Source organism: Dendrobates tinctorius, unplaced genomic scaffold (genome assembly GCF_039654945.1).
Source record: "Dendrobates tinctorius isolate UK_male_01 unplaced genomic scaffold, ASM3965494v1 ptg000059l, whole genome shotgun sequence".
Taxonomy (NCBI): Eukaryota; Metazoa; Chordata; class Amphibia; order Anura; family Dendrobatidae; genus Dendrobates; species Dendrobates tinctorius.
In genome coordinates this window covers 16,531,655-16,547,179 of record NW_027361727.1, presented here as the reverse complement: position 1 = coordinate 16,547,179, position 15,525 = coordinate 16,531,655, and the positions used below count along the sequence as shown (strand labels likewise).

Sequence of the window (15,525 nt, the reverse complement as noted above, 5' to 3'; positions counted from 1 at the left end):
AAAAAAAAAAATCGTAAGCACACTTTGGTTTCATAAAATATTTTTAGTTTTTTTTTTCCACCTTTCTGCCTTTATTTTCTTTCAACTTTCATGTGATCTGCCATCATAAATCAGCTGAGAGGAGCACAGGAAAAGACATAAAAGAGCTAGAAACTCTCCCATCAGAACAAGCTTCACAGGAAGCTCATTCAGCTGCCACGATAGACTGCGCAGCACTGAGGCTATAGGAGGCAAACGGTGACTTTTTTTTTTTTTTTTTTATGAAGCCGTATTGCAAAAATTAACTTTTAGCCCCAAATTCTTGCATTTAAGGTGGACAACCACTTTGAATGCTACTTCTTGCATTACAGAAATAATTGAAAATGTCGAACAACGTTTAAATTTAACGAGTTTTATTACAAATACAAGAATGTGATTGACAACGGATGAAAAGGAAAGAAAAAAACAAAACAACAACAACATGAAGCGCAATCAGAACTTGAATTCTTTGTACTTTTTGCCTGAGCGGGAGTCTTGTGGCTGTCCCTTCCTCTTCTTTTGCTGTACGAACAGAAAAAAATAGCAGTCAACACTGAATTAATACGATCTATAAAAATAACTATTGAAGTAGGTGGAATCAGGAGTAAAGGAAAGACGTTCTGAGCAGGGGGCAAATGAAGGGGCTGGTGACTACACTAGTGTCACTTGTTCAGTCCCAGGTTAGAGGGTCGCTATAAGAAGTTACATTTTCCCCTGTGCACTACCCCTCTAAGGCCTGTTTCACACTTCCGTTTTTGACCATCAGTCAAAATCCACCGTTTTTGCAAAAAAACGGATCCGCCATTTTTTTGGCGGATTCTTTTTTTCCCCATTGGCTTGCATTACCGGCGGATCTTGACGGATGGCCATCCGTTGGATCCGTTTTTTTGCGGATCCGTCAATTTTTTTTCTCCTTTTCCCGGAGAACGGTTCCTTTAAAATTCTTCATTCGGCGGATCCATCAAAAAAACGGATCCGATGGCATCCGTTAACATCAGTTAGCAATGGATCCGCTTTCCGCCATTTTAGCGGATTTTAACTGAAAACAAAAAACTGAAGTGTGAAACAGGCCTAAGGCTTTGCTCACATTGGGTTTTGTGCCAACAATTACAATCCAACATCTATGTATAAAAGGAGGCGGTGACTGATGTGTACACTGGCATTGGACGGGTTTAAGCTTTGTCTGACGTCTCCTGTAAACTTCTGCCATTGTAGCCTACATTCATGGTTAGGACTAGGTCAATGGCTTCCAATTAAAGGGTTTGTCCATTATTTCTAGCAATATACTTTTAATGGGCCCAAAAGTAGAAAAGGCATTTTTTTTACCTACTGTACCAGTCCTGGTCTTATCTGCTGTAACCGTCTCCCACCGTCATATTCCAGCATAGGGGGGGGGGTCACATGACAAATGCAGCCTCCTCATTCAGTGAATGGCTGCAGTGGTCATATGACACCCACCCATAGGAAGAGAAAGCCAGGAGACGCTGACCGTAAAACAGAATGAGGAGTTTGCTCGTGTTTTTTTGTTTTGATTTCAGGCCACTCTGGGCCCATTGATGAGATGGTTGAAAAAGTATTCAGCAACCGCTTTAACAGGTAGGTTCTAAAAAGCTCATGATGTGCATGAAATGGATCGACCACTAGCACCTTTCATGCACAAGATCCTGTGATTTAAAAAAATATTATATATATACACATACATACACTCACACACGTCCATATATATTTGGACAGAGACAACTTTTTTCTAATTTTGGTTCTAGACATTACCACAATGAATTTTAAACAAAACAATTCAGATGCAGTTGAAGTTCAGACTTTCAGCTTTCATTTGAGGGTATCCACATTAAAGTTGGATGAAGGGTTTAGGAGTTTCAGCTACTTTACATGTGCCACCCTGTTTTTAAAGGGACCAAAAGTAATTGGACCATTGACTCCAAGGCTATTTCATGGACAAGTGTTGGCAATCCCTTCATTATGTCATTCTCAAGCAGATAAAAGGCCTGGAGTTGATTTGAGGTGTGGTGCTTGCATTTGGAAGGTTTTGCTGGGAAGGAAACATGCGGTCAAAGGAGCTCTCCATGCAGGTGAAACAAGCCATCCTTAAGCTGCAAAAACAGAAAAAACCCATCCGAGAAATTGCTACAACATTAGGAGTGGCAAAATCTACAGTTTGGAGCATCCTGAGAAAGAAAGAAAGCATTGGTGAACTCATCAATGCAAAAAGACCTGGGCGCCCACAGAAGACAACAGTGGTGGATGATCGCAGAATAATCTCCATGGTGAAGAGAAACCCCTTCACAGCAGCCAAACAAGTGAACAACACTCTCCAGGAGGTAGGCGTATCAATATCCAAATCTACCATAAAGAGAAGACTGCATGAAAGTAAATACAGAGGGTTCACTGCACGGTGCAAGCCACTCATAAGCATCAAGAATCAAATGGCTAGACTGGACTTTGCTAAAAAACATCTAAAAAAGCCAGAATAGTTCTGGAAGAGCATTCTTTGGACAGATGAAACCAAGATCAACCTCTACCAGAATGATGGAAAGAGAAAAGTATGGCAAAGGCGTGGTACAGCTCATGATCCAAAGCATACCACATCATCTGTAAAACACGGCGGAGGCAGTGTGATGGCTTGGGCATGCATGGCTGCCAGTGGCACTGGGTCACTAGTGTTTATTGATGATGTGACACAGGACAGAAGCAGCCGAATGAATTCTGAGGTATTCAGAGCCATACTGTGCGCTCAGATCCAGCCAAACAGATTGGTCGTCGTTTCATACTACAGAGGGACAATGACCCAAAACATAAAGCCAAAGCAACCCAGGAGTTTATTAAAGCAAAGAAGTGGAATATTCTTGAATGGCCAAGACAGTCACTTGTTCTCAACCCAATTGAGCATGAATTTCACTTGTTAAAGACGAAACTTCAGACAGAAAGGCCCACAAACAAACAGCAACTGAAAACCACCGCAGTGAAGGCCTGGCAGAGCATCAAAAAGGAGGAAACACAGCGTCTGGTGATGTCCATGAGTTCAAGACTTCAGGCAGTCATTGCCAACAAAGGGTTTTCAACCAAGTACTAGAAATGAACATTTTATTTACAATTATTTAATCTGTTCAATTACTTTCGGTCCCTTTAAAAACAGGGTGGCACATGTTAAGGAGCTGAAACTCCTAAACCCTTCATCCAGTTTTAATGTGGATACCCTCAAATGAAAGCTGAAAGCCTGAACTTCAACTGCATCTGACTTGTTTTGTTTAAAATTAATTGTGGCAATGTCTAGAACCAAAATTAGAAAACTGTTGTCTGTCCAAAAAAAAAAAAAAAATAATAAATAATATTATATATATATATATATATATATATATATATATATATATATATATATATATATACACACAGTCATATGTAAAAGTTTGGGCACCCCTATTAATGTTAACCTTTTTTCTTTATAACAATTTTGTTTTTTGCAACAGCTATTTCAGTTTCATATATCTAATAACTGATGGACTCAGTTATATTTCTGGATTCAAATGAGGTTTATTGTACGAACAGAAAATGTGCAATCTGCATTTAAACAAAATTTGACCGGTGCAAAAGTGTGGGCACCCTTATCATTTTCTTGATTTGAACACTCCTAACTACTTTTTACTGACTTCCTGAAGCACTAAATTGGTTTTGTAACCTCATTGAGCTTTGAACTTCATAGCCAGGTGTATCAAATCATGAGAAAAGGTATTTAAAGTGGCCACTTGCAAGTAGTTCTCCTATTTGATTCTCCTATGAAGAGTGGCATCATGGGCTCCTCAAAACAACTCTCAAATGATCTGAAAACAAAGATTATTCAACATAGCTTTTCAGGGGAAGGATACAAAAAGTTGTATCAGAGATTTAACCTGTTAGTTTCCACTGTGAGGAACATAGTAAGGAAATGGAAGAACACAGGTACAGTTCTTGTTAAGCCCAGAAGTGGCAGGCCAAGAAAAATATCAGAAAGGCAGAGAAGAATGGTGAGAACAGTCAAGGACAATCCACAGACCACCTCCAAAGACCTGCAGCATCATCTTGCTGCAGATGGTGTCAATGTGCATCGGTCAACAATACAGCGCATGCATAACGCCTTTTTGTATGACCAAACAACTCAATCTTTGTTTCATCAGTTCACAGGACCTTCTTCCAAAATGTAACTGGCTTGTCCTAATGTGCTTTTGCATACCTCAGGCAACTCTGTTTGTGGCGTGCTTGCAGAAATGGCTTCTTTCGCATCACTCTCCCATACAGCTTCTCCTTGTGCAAAGTGCGCTGTATTGTTGACCGATGCACAGTGACACCATCTGCAGCAAGATGATGCTGCAGGTCTTTGGAGATGGTCTGTGGATTGTCCTTGACTGTTCTCACCATTCTTCTTCTCTGCCTTTCTGATATTTTTCTTGGCCTGCCACTTCTGGGCTTAACAAGAACTGTACCTGTGTTCTTCCATTTCCTTATTATGTTCCTCACAGTGGAAACTGACTGGTTAAATCTCTGAGACAACTTTTTGTATCCTTCCCCTGAAAAGCTATGTTGAATAATCTTTGTTTTCAGATCATTTGAGAGTTGTTTTGAGGAGCCCATGATGCCACTCTTCATAGGAGAATCAAATAGGAGAACTACTTGCAAGTGGCCACTTTAAATACCTTTTCTCATGATTTGATACACATGGCTATGAAGTTCAAAGCTCAATGAGGTTACAAAACCAATTTAGTGCTTCAGGAAGTCAGTAAAAAGTAGTTAGGAGTGTTCAAATCAAGAAAATGATAAGGGTGCCCATACTTTTGCACCGGTCAAATTTTGTTTAAATGCAGATTGCACATTTTCTGTTAGTACAATAAACCTCATTTGAATCCAGAAATATAACTGAGTCCATCAGTTATTAGATATATGAAACTGAAATAGCTGTTGCAAAAACCAAAATTGTTATAAAGAAAAAAGGTTAACATTAATAGGGGTGCCCAAACTTTTACATATGACTGTATATATATATATATATATATATTTTTTTTTTTTTTTTTTTTTTTATTTAGGTCCATATATATTAGAGTATAAATTAAAAGAACTACACTTTTTTTCTTCTTAAATATAGGATATTATATTTTATTAATAAAAAAGGACATTAACAAATACATTGTTTTACTGCACTGCGAGAGTTGGGAGAAAGAAATAGTTACCACGTTACTCCGTGCCCTTATATAAGGTTTACTGATGCATATTAGCCAGACAGAAGCCAATAAGGGGCATGAGATGACACTAAATATATGGCACAAAACATGAGACCCCTATTACCGTAAAAAGCTTAGCATGCGGTGGTCTCCGGACCTGGGTGCACCTTACTAACCCAAATGGTAAGAGAATAAATCATTAATAAAGATAGTCATACCTTCTGCTTGGCCGCGTGTTCGGCCACCATGTCACTAAAGTCCTCCTTCTGCACTTGTTCTTGCGCTTCCCGTACTCTTTCCTCGTACTTCTGCGTCATGGCTGAAGGGTCTAATTCCAGTTCCTCCGGGGCCAGGGCCACCTCCACCCCCTGTGGCTCTGTTGGTGCACCTCTCCGGGACATGGCCTGTGGAAAGTGCAGACAGTTTAGTAAAACTTTTGGTCAACTTTTAGGTGATTGTAAATCAGCCTGGACAATTGATCGGGAGGAAACAGACACGTTACTGACCCAGACGTCACTCTGCAGCCTGGTACTTACTGAGATAAAGGCTGCAGAACGAAACCCTAATGCAAAAATTAAGTTTTCTGCCAAAAGGGGTTTATATCATTTGGCATGATAGCATGCTTAAGGCGCGTCATCGCAGCCATGTTGGTACTCCACAAGCTGGGCTTCACGAGACCATGATTTGTCCCATACTGCAAAAATAAGGTTATTGGTCTCTGGAAACTGCGACACAATCCAAACCCAAGTTGTTGTTTTTCTTTACAAAAATCTGTATTTGTTTTCTTTACATAGATTCAAATGTAAGATTGTTGTAATCAAATGGCCACGCTCTGTTCTCAGTTGGTGGGGGTCCGCAGTGGTTGGACCCCGCTAATAAAGCAATCGCCACAAGCATCACCACGTATATGAGCTACTCACTGATGAAATATCGTAGATGTGCGTGGATCCCATTATCGCTCCACCAACCGTAGCCATCCTCTTCTCTGGCAGCACAGTGAAGAGTAACGGGGTCTCCGTACTGTCGGGACATAAAATAATCCATTAGTGTCATTGCTAAACAGGCAGAGAAAACTGGTCATTATTGTAAGTTAATATACATTGTAGATGTAGACAGCATCAGGCTGCAAATCAAAATAAAAGAAATACAATTAAAAAAAATAGAAATGTCATCCTACCCATCCATGGCCTCCTCATTCTTCTTTTTTCGCAACTCAATAAGTTCTGGGGTCTCCATACCGGCTGGGACTGAAGAAAATCCTCCAGGGGTGATGAGTCCACTGCAATATTATAATAAACCACATTAAGACAGGAAAGGATCCTGCAAGGTTAGGAAACGATGAGAAGGTGCACTTAAGTGTTTGGGCATGGATTTGGAGGGGAGAATCCACAGTGTAGTACAGCAGCGGCTAAAGTCATCAGATTTTAAGATCTCGCATCGTGTAAATGGACGGGCACGGTGCATTCGTGAATTTCTAGTCTACAGCATGTTCAATTACACTGTGGGATGTTAGTCTCTGCAATGTCGTGGGTGGAATGTAAGACTTGGAAGATGTGTTCCAGTTGGAACAGTGATAACATTTAGATCGGTGAAGGTCTGACTGCTGGGACCCCCCACCAAGTGTCACTCTTCTAGCTCCATTAGCAGTGTGAACGCTCCACCGCCACTCCATTCAAATTAATATGGAACTATCAGAGAACGCCAAGTACAAGCGCTCCGGTCTCAAAGAAAATGAATGGAGCTTTGGTCGAGTGCCGCTCAATTCTAAGGGCTCGTGCACATGGCAGATTTTCTCGGGCGAGTGCGACTGTGGTTTTCACGGATATCACTAGTTACCATGATATTCCATGGGGCTGTGCACATGTTCAATCCAAATCAGCGGGTCCGTTAAAAAAAAAAAAATTATAATATAATATAATATAATATATATATATATATAACCACACTTGGATGACATCCAAGTGTGATTCAAAATTTTCACGGTCAGACAAAATGGAGAAGGTGGAGAAAGCTTTTTTTCCCCCCTCTCTCCACGTCCAAGAAAAACAGGTCAAACCCAGATTTTTCTGGGATGCGGAGAAAACGGTAGCCTACCCCAACAGTGATACAAGTGCCCCATTCTAGGAATCAGTGGGGTCCCTGTCAATACCCCATCCAGGATCTAGACGTTATCACCAATCTTTATGGATCAGTGATCGCTTGTTGCAACTGGAAAACCCTTTTAAACATTTTTTAAACACGGCATTTTCGATACAATATTTAGAGTGGAAATGTGTTTAAAAAATATATCTGGTCATATAGTATTTTATGAACAGGGAGACTTGCTTTACAGAAAAATTATTTAGGATAACCTCTATTTCACAACTTTGTATGGTCCCACAATTCATTGATTCATTCTTTGATGGGTGCAGACCAATATATAGAGCGTGCACCAAGTTATCTTACATATCGACTATTCCCCATGCACCTAACTATAAGGGAGCCGATCACCTACCTATCAGCGGGTGTGATGAATCCAGTCTCGTCTGGTTTATCCTCGTCACTTTCTTCCTCCTCTTCCTCAGTGGAGGACTCGTCATCAGATAGTTCTAACTCTCCCCATGGGGTCCTGTCTATGTCTTCTTCTTCATTCTTATTCTATAAGACAGCAATTACCGGATATTTATTATTTACGGATTGTCACCACCGCCGGACACATAATGAATACATCTACATCGGGCTCGTTACCTGGAAGTCTGAGGAGTTCGTCCCGAATACATCTCCATACAGGGGTTTGCCCATTTCATCGACAGGAGGCTTTCCCCATCCACCAGCGTGATAGCCAAATGAACAGCTCTGGGAAAAAAAAAATGTCAAGAAACGTGGGAAAAGAAAATGTGCTACAATCAGATTGTCATACTACCGTACATCTGGAATAGGAGAATTCAGCCCTGGGATTTTAAGATTGGGGTATGAAGGAGGAGGTCCGTATCTCTGCATAGCGATGAGCCAAGGTGGCGGCACCTTATGGGAGTTCTGTCATGGAGAAAGAACATTGTAAACCTTCCGGGGCAGAATTTCTTGATAATGCAGTTATTCACACAGGTGTCCCTATTACTGGTGGCAGAGCTGCCGCAGCTCCTGTGCCCACGTAATGACCCCGACATACATGTGGGGCATCTAGTCTGCTGCTGATAAATCGAGTGTTAAGATTTTTTTGGTGTTCATGCAATTGATGATGTTCCTCCAAGAGCCACATTGTTATTCTGACACCAATAATGGGGTTAAGGTTATTCGGTATTTTTTTTTTTTTATTGTACCTTGAACCATTTACTTACCGGCCCTACCGGCATTCCCAAAGTTATCTTCAGCTCGTCAGAAAGATCACCCGGTTTCTTCTCTTTTAAACGAGTCTCAAATTCTTTTCCCTGAAACATGGAGAAGAGTCATTGAATGGGTTGTGCAGTTTCTACATTGTTTCCTCCTGCATTTCTTCCAATCTGTAATTCTATTACTATTGTCAGCCCCCCGATCTCAGAGACTAGGTGCTACCACGTGTCCTGTACACAGCACCCATAGAAAAATTAGGCGACACAAGTCCACATCCTATGCAGCAGGTCCATATGCCACCCAGGGTATCTGGGCATGAATGCATTATTTGTAGGAGGGCTGGAGAATGATGGAACACCCCTGTGTTTCCAAAACCGTAAGTCACAATGTGCCATGAGGCTGGGATTTGTAAGTGTTCCAAGATGGCAGGTGCTCAGCTGCCAGCAACACCCCGGGATTGCGGCAAGGTAAAGGCTCCATTTAGATGCCACCGTAAGTCATCAATAGCAGCATTCCAATGGTTAAACAGGCCTCTGGTGTCACAGACAGACGCTGGCAGCGTAGCACAGCCGGCATCTGCCGTGTGTGGAGTGGGCTTTTCATAAACTAACTAGGACATCAAAAGTACTGACATACCAGAGTTATAAGAGACACTAAAAGCCAACAGTACCAAAAAAAATTTTTTAAATCCATTAAGGTGTTAAATAAATGAGTGGGTGGCTGACTCGTGTTGGTCATCACCTGATCAAAATGCCAACGCTCCAAGCGTCACCTATACGTGTCCCTCACCTCATAGTACAGGTCCCCATGGATGGTCAGCTTGGGTTTGTTTTGCCATTTGAAGAACGCATCATGGAGCTTTTGGTAGTCGATGTCAATTTTTCCCATTTTGGGACGAACCTTCTCCCTCATTTTGGATTTCATAGTCTTTTGCTCTTCCTGTGGTAAGAGAACAGTCATAAAATGAGGATCATATACTTTTCGTATCGTTAGGACTGCTCCGAGGACAGTTTCATGAGAATATTCAACCATTATATGCATTTGTGTCATGGAAAAAAAATGTTATTAACAGCCTGATAAAGCGATCTATTCTATTATTTCTAAACACTGTTTTTTGGTGATTGCTTTGTATCTCCATTTATACTCCACCCACACACACACACAAATGATACACCATTTGAAAGGTAAACTTGCTCCTTTCAGCAAGAAAATAGCCAAACCACACATCCACGATTTGATCACAAAATACAGTTTAAACATTCATTTTCATTAACCTACAGTAAGGAAAAATGACCTGCAGGTGGCACCACAGTACCCCAAAGCACACTACCACAAAGCTGCTTACAGACATCACAAACAATTGCCTTGGGGTCTTTGCAGCTTGCTCAAGTGCTTGCCCAGCCTATTTCAGGCACATTGGAGGATTGCACACTTCACTGCAGGTGAGGCACATATGCAAATACATTTGTAAACATGCACTGCTTTTTTGCTGATTACTTCACCCCACACACGATTGAAAGGTAAACTTACTCCTTTCAGCAAGAAAACAGCCAAACAAACCACACATTCACGATTTTATCACTAAATACAGTTTAAGCATTCATTTTCATAAACCTGCAATAAGACACAATGACCTGCAGGTGGCACCTCAACCGGAAGACATTTTTTGGCCTCTACTTATCAAACCAATTTATTGTATTACCAGTCTACATATATAAATACCTGTCTGTGTTCATCAGCTCATGACATACATTTACTTTTAACCAGTTTGCTTTTTCTGAAATTGCCTGCGCCACCGACGACCAATGTGCGAAAATTTTGCACGGGCCAACTAATCCTGTTATATTATTGGGCAAAATGCTCTTACCATGTTCCATTTAATACTAAAAGCAAAATCTCCAGCAGAGAGACCAAGATGACCGGGAGCATTGTGCTGTCAGATTTATGTCAGAAGCAGCAGGAAGGCCAGCTATGTAAAGGAGTTGCATACATTCTACAAAAGCAAAAAAGTGAAGGATTTTGGAGTCTATTTACAGAGCTGCCTAATTTCGCAGCTGGGAAACAAAATCAGGGAGCGGTTTACAATTATGTGATCATTTAATCTCCTTAAAGACCAAAGAAAATGAGGACCGAAAACAAAATCTTATTGCTGCATATGGGAAGAAAAAAAAAAAAAAAAAATAGGACTGCTCGCCTTTTCTTGCAGCGCCTCTCTCATTTCCTGGATGCCCGTTCTCTTGATAAATTCAGGAAGCTGGAATGGTGGTTTCTCAATTCCTCGCTTGCCTTGCAGGTACTTTCTCTTGAAGCACCAGTGACGAGGAACAGGAACAGAATTCCTGGTCCCTTTCAGGTGCACCAGCAGTTTGGGGTCTTGAGCGGTGACATCATGCATCTCCACCACATCTGGACGTGAGACCAGCTAAGAGAGAGACATAAAAATAAAACTAGTGAGAGAACGTGTGAAAAACTCTGCAAGATGTAGATTGCTAGGTATGGATTAACCTGCACACTATGGAATGTCCGATCACAACTAAGCTTTTGCTGCAGTTTCTTACCTGCTTCAATTCCGCCACTGTGAATCTATTCATCCGCCTTAATTTTTTCTTAGAAAGTTTTGGTGCATCCAATTTTTTGTCCTGCAAAGGAAATGAAAAAAAAAAAAAAAAAATTAATTTCAAATTAAAAAACATTCATCACCTCTGGTATGAATAGGTGATGAATGTGTGATCCCTGGTGCCCCATCAGTGCCTAGCTGACTGAAAGGAGGTCCTGCAGAGGTACCTTCTCCGATCGGTGTGGGGGGGGGGGGGGGTCTCAAAAACCGACGAATCCCCGGCAATTAATAACTTATTCCGTACTCTCTCAGTAAAGGGATAACAGGATTTTTGGGTTGCTTACCATAAAATATGTTTCTCGGAGCCTTCATTGGGGGACACAGAGACCATGGGTGTATGCTGCTGCCTCTAGGAGTCTGACACTATGTACAGAAAAAGGTTAGCTCCTCCTCCGCAGTATACACCCCACCGAGCGGCACTAATTTCTTCAGTTAGTGAGAAAGCAGTAGGAGAAGTAACAAAATAGAGTAAAACAGAACAGACATCTCAACTGTAACCAACAAACAGAAGAACAGGAGTTGCAGAACATGGGAGGGTGCTGTGTCCCCCAATGAAAGCTCTGAGAAACAGATTTTACGGAAAGCAACCCAAAAATCCTGTTTTCTCTATCGCTTCATTGGGGGACACAGAAACCATGGGACGTCCCAAAGCAGTCCGTGGGGAGGGAGAAGCAAACTTCCATTAGGTCTGAGAACTCACCACCACCGCCTGCAAGATCCTTCTGCTCAGGCTGGCGTCCACCGAAGCGTAAGTGTGGACCTTGTAAAATTTGGCAAACGTGTGGATCAAAGACCAGGTTGCAGCTTTGTAAAGCTGCAGCGCGGAAGCTCTGTGGCGCACCGCCCAGGAGGTACGCCCTGCCCGGGTAGAGTGAGCTCTAATTCCAGGAGGAGGCACTCGATGCTTGACCCGGTAGACTTCCAAAATTGACGATCTGATCCAGCGAGCAATAGTAGCCTTGGAGGCCGGCCGACCTTTCCGCGCACCATCTGGAATGATGAAAAGTGAGTCTGTCTTCCGCAAGGGAGACGTACTAGCCAGGTAGACCTTCATCGCCCTGACCAGGTCTAGCTTGTTCAAGGAGCGCTCAAGAGGGTGGATTGGATCCCGACAAAAGGACGGAAGAACAATGTCCTCATTTAGGTGGAAAGTGGACACCACCTTAGGAAGGAAAGAAGGCGGGGGCCGCAGGACCACCTTATCCTGGTGGAGCACCAAGAAAGGGGGGGCGACAAGAAAGGGCCGCCAATTCCGACACGCGCCGGATGGAGGTGATGGTCACCAGAAAAGCTACTTTTCAGGAAAGAAGGGATAGGGAAACTTCCCTGAGAGGTTCAAAGGGTGAACCTTGTAGAGCCTCTAGGACCAGATTGAGATCCCATGGATCCACGGGAGCGCGGTACGGAGGTGCCGCATGAGCCACCCCATGAAGAAAGGTCTTGACCTACGGACGGGAGTACAACGTCTTCTGGAAAAGAATGGAAAGGGCCGAAACTTGACCCTTTAAGGAGGTGAGGGCAAGGCCCACATCTAGGCCTGACTGAAGGAACGCCAGGACAGAAAGGAGTGAAAAGGATATCGGCAGAATGTCATTGGCCTTGCACCAAGTGAAATAGGCCTTCCACGTACGATAATAAATTCTGGAAGACGATGGCTTTCTAGCCCGGATCATGGTGTGAATAACCCGATCCGAAAAACCTGACCATTTCAGAACCACGGTCTCAACAGCCATGCCTGTTATGAATGAGTCACCGAAGGAGGAAAAAACAAAAATACAAGCTAAGTCCAGAAAACCGGAAAGGTTGGTAGCTATCGGATTGCAGACCCCTGATCCTATCCACAACAACTAACAGTAGCCGTGGGGGGTTCCTACGATGCCCTAGACCCTCGAACACAGCCGGAGAACTAAATAGGCCTAAAGAAAGAAAGGGGAAATCTAAACTGCCCCAGAGCACACCCCAAAGCAAAAGGCAGCCCCCCACATATTATGACGGTGAAGCAAGAAGAAAGAACACAACACAGACAGAAAGATAGACTGAGCAAAGACGGGGCCCAAGCTAACTAGATAGGAAAGGACAGGAAGGCTGCGGTCTGCAATCCGTGAAAAACCCTATGAAAATAAGAGCCAACAGTCCGTGACTCCACTCAGCCAGTCATCATCATTAGGCTCAGGTGCCTGATAATCAGGCTCATTACCTTCCTTTACCAGAATAGGGAGTTCACCAGACCTCAGTGACGAAGGGGAAAATGAACTCACAACACAGACCCCTGAACCTATCCACAACAACTAGCAGTAGCCTTGGGAGGTTCCTACGGTGCCCTAGACCCCTTGATCACAGCCGGAGACCTACATAGCCTAAAGACAGAAAGGGGAAAAACTAAACTGCCCCAGAGCAGACCCCAAAGCAATAGGCAGCCCCCAACATATAATGACGGTGAAGCAAGATGAAAACACTAACACAGATAGAAAGATAGGTTGAGCAAACGATGGGGCCCAAGCTAACTAAAAAGGACAGGATAGAAAAGCTGCTGTCTGCAATCCGTAAAAAACCCTACCAAAAAATGTCCCAACCGTCTGATAGGAAAAACAGGCCCTGAAGTCGCTAGGACTTCAAAAAGACTATCAGCACTCAGGTAAATTCTGAAGACAGAGCAAAGAGACAAACTGATCAGAGACAAAAATGGAACTCAGCACACCCCCGACTGGGGATGGCTGAACTCCAAAAAACAAGGTAAACAAAACAAAACTAATAAGTTCAATAGCAGAGCAAAAACTCATCTTTGGGAAGCAGGAATCAGACTGGTCTCCAAGAATCCAGCAGAGAAATCACCAGCGACTCAGAAGGGCGTCGGCTGCCTTATATCCAGTCAGAATTTTCTGTTACCCAGTCATCATCTACCAGATCAGGTGTTTGGTAATCAGCCTCACTACCTTCCTTCACCAGAAGAGGGAGTTCATCAGACATCGACGGTGAAGGGGAAAATGAGCTCACAACAGATGCCGTTAAATTGAGCGGCAGAGAATTGGGGTGGCAGATTGGACCCTGAGACAGCAGATCTGCTCTGTCTGGAAGCTTCCAGGGGGCGTCCGCGAGAAGGTTGTCTATGTCCACGAACCAAGACCTTCTGGGCCAGTCCGGAGTGATGAGGATGACTGGTACCCCTTCCACCTTGATTTTCTTCAACAGCTTGGGAAGAAGAGGAAGGGGAGGGAACAGATAGGGGAGCTTGAACTGAGACCAGGGAATGGTCAGAGCATCAGCGCCCACTGCGAGAGGATGTCGGACCCTGGATACGAATTGAGGGTCCTTTCTGTTCAGGCGAGACGCCAGCAGATCTACGTCCGGAGTGCCACAACGGCGGCAAAGCTGATGAAAGACGTCCGGATGTAAGGACCACTCTCCCGCCGCGAGACCCTCGCGGCTGAGAAAATCGGCAGCCCAGTTGTCCACGTCAGCAATGTGCACCGCGGATATCGCTGGGACTGATACCTCTGCCCAGTGCAGAATCTTGGACACTTCCGCTAGAGCCAAGGAACTCCGTGTACCCCCTTGGTGATTGACGCATGCCACCGCTGTGGCATTGTCTGTCTGAATCCGGATCGGCAGACCCCTGAGAAGCCTTTCCCAGTGAATGAGAGACAGATAAATCGCCCGTATCTCGAGAACGCTGATCGGCAGAGTTGTCTCTTGAGTCGACCACCGACCCTGAACAGTCTGATTGCAAAACACTGCACCCCAGCCGAGAAGGCTGGCGTCCGTGGTCACAATCTGCCAGTGAATTGGAAGGAAGGACCGGCCTAGGGAAATGAGAGGAGACGTCAGCCACCAATTGAGGGACTGTTTGACCCGGGACGAGAGGCAAAGTGGACGATCCAGGGAAAGAACAGACCTTTTCCACCGAGACAGGATGGCCTGTTGAAGCGGTCTCGAGTGAAATTGAGCAAAGGGAATTGCTTCAGCCTTCGCCACCATCTTTCCCAAGACTTTCATGGCTGACCGAAAAGATGGAAGTTGGGGGTCTCTGCAGCAATCGTACATCCCGTCGAATAGAGATCTTCTCCTCGGGAAGAAAGACCCTCGATCGACGGGTGTCGAACAATAAGCCTAGAAACACAAGACGCTGTGTCAAAACAAGGCAGGACTTCCTTTTGTTGACGAGCCACCCGAATCTGGACAGGGTGTCGAGAACGATGTTTACGCTTTCGAGAGCCTGGGGAAAAGACGGAGCTTTGATTAGAATGTCGTCGAGGTACGGAAAGAGGACGAGGCCTCTGATCCTCAACAGAGCCATCAATGCCGCCATGATCTTTGTAAACACTTTGGGCGCAGTGGCGTGACCGAACAGCAGTGCGACAAACTGGAAGTGGTTTTGAT

The 15,525-nt window shown here is 43.8% G+C and overlaps 1 protein-coding gene across 4 annotated transcripts in view; it reads right to left on the bottom strand.

Moving 5' to 3' along the window:
• Positions 1-375: 375 nt before the first annotated feature.
• Positions 376-15,525, bottom strand: part of SF3B2 (splicing factor 3b subunit 2) — a 51,381-nt gene continuing 36,231 nt past the window's right edge. For all 4 annotated transcript variants that reach the window (XM_073578476.1, XM_073578475.1, XM_073578477.1 and 1 more), the window contains exons 11-21: positions 11,090-11,170; positions 10,726-10,953; positions 9,321-9,470; positions 8,540-8,629; positions 8,130-8,237; positions 7,950-8,057; positions 7,717-7,859; positions 6,400-6,501; positions 6,143-6,242; positions 5,441-5,626; positions 376-540 (exon numbers count right to left, since the gene is read on the bottom strand). In XM_073578476.1, the coding sequence (XP_073434577.1) occupies positions 472-540; positions 5,441-5,626; positions 6,143-6,242; positions 6,400-6,501; positions 7,717-7,859; positions 7,950-8,057; positions 8,130-8,237; positions 8,540-8,629; positions 9,321-9,470; positions 10,726-10,953; positions 11,090-11,170 (1,365 nt within the window). In that variant the 3' untranslated portion in view covers positions 376-471. The remainder of the gene's footprint in view (positions 541-5,440; positions 5,627-6,142; positions 6,243-6,399; positions 6,502-7,716; positions 7,860-7,949; positions 8,058-8,129; positions 8,238-8,539; positions 8,630-9,320; positions 9,471-10,725; positions 10,954-11,089; positions 11,171-15,525) is intronic.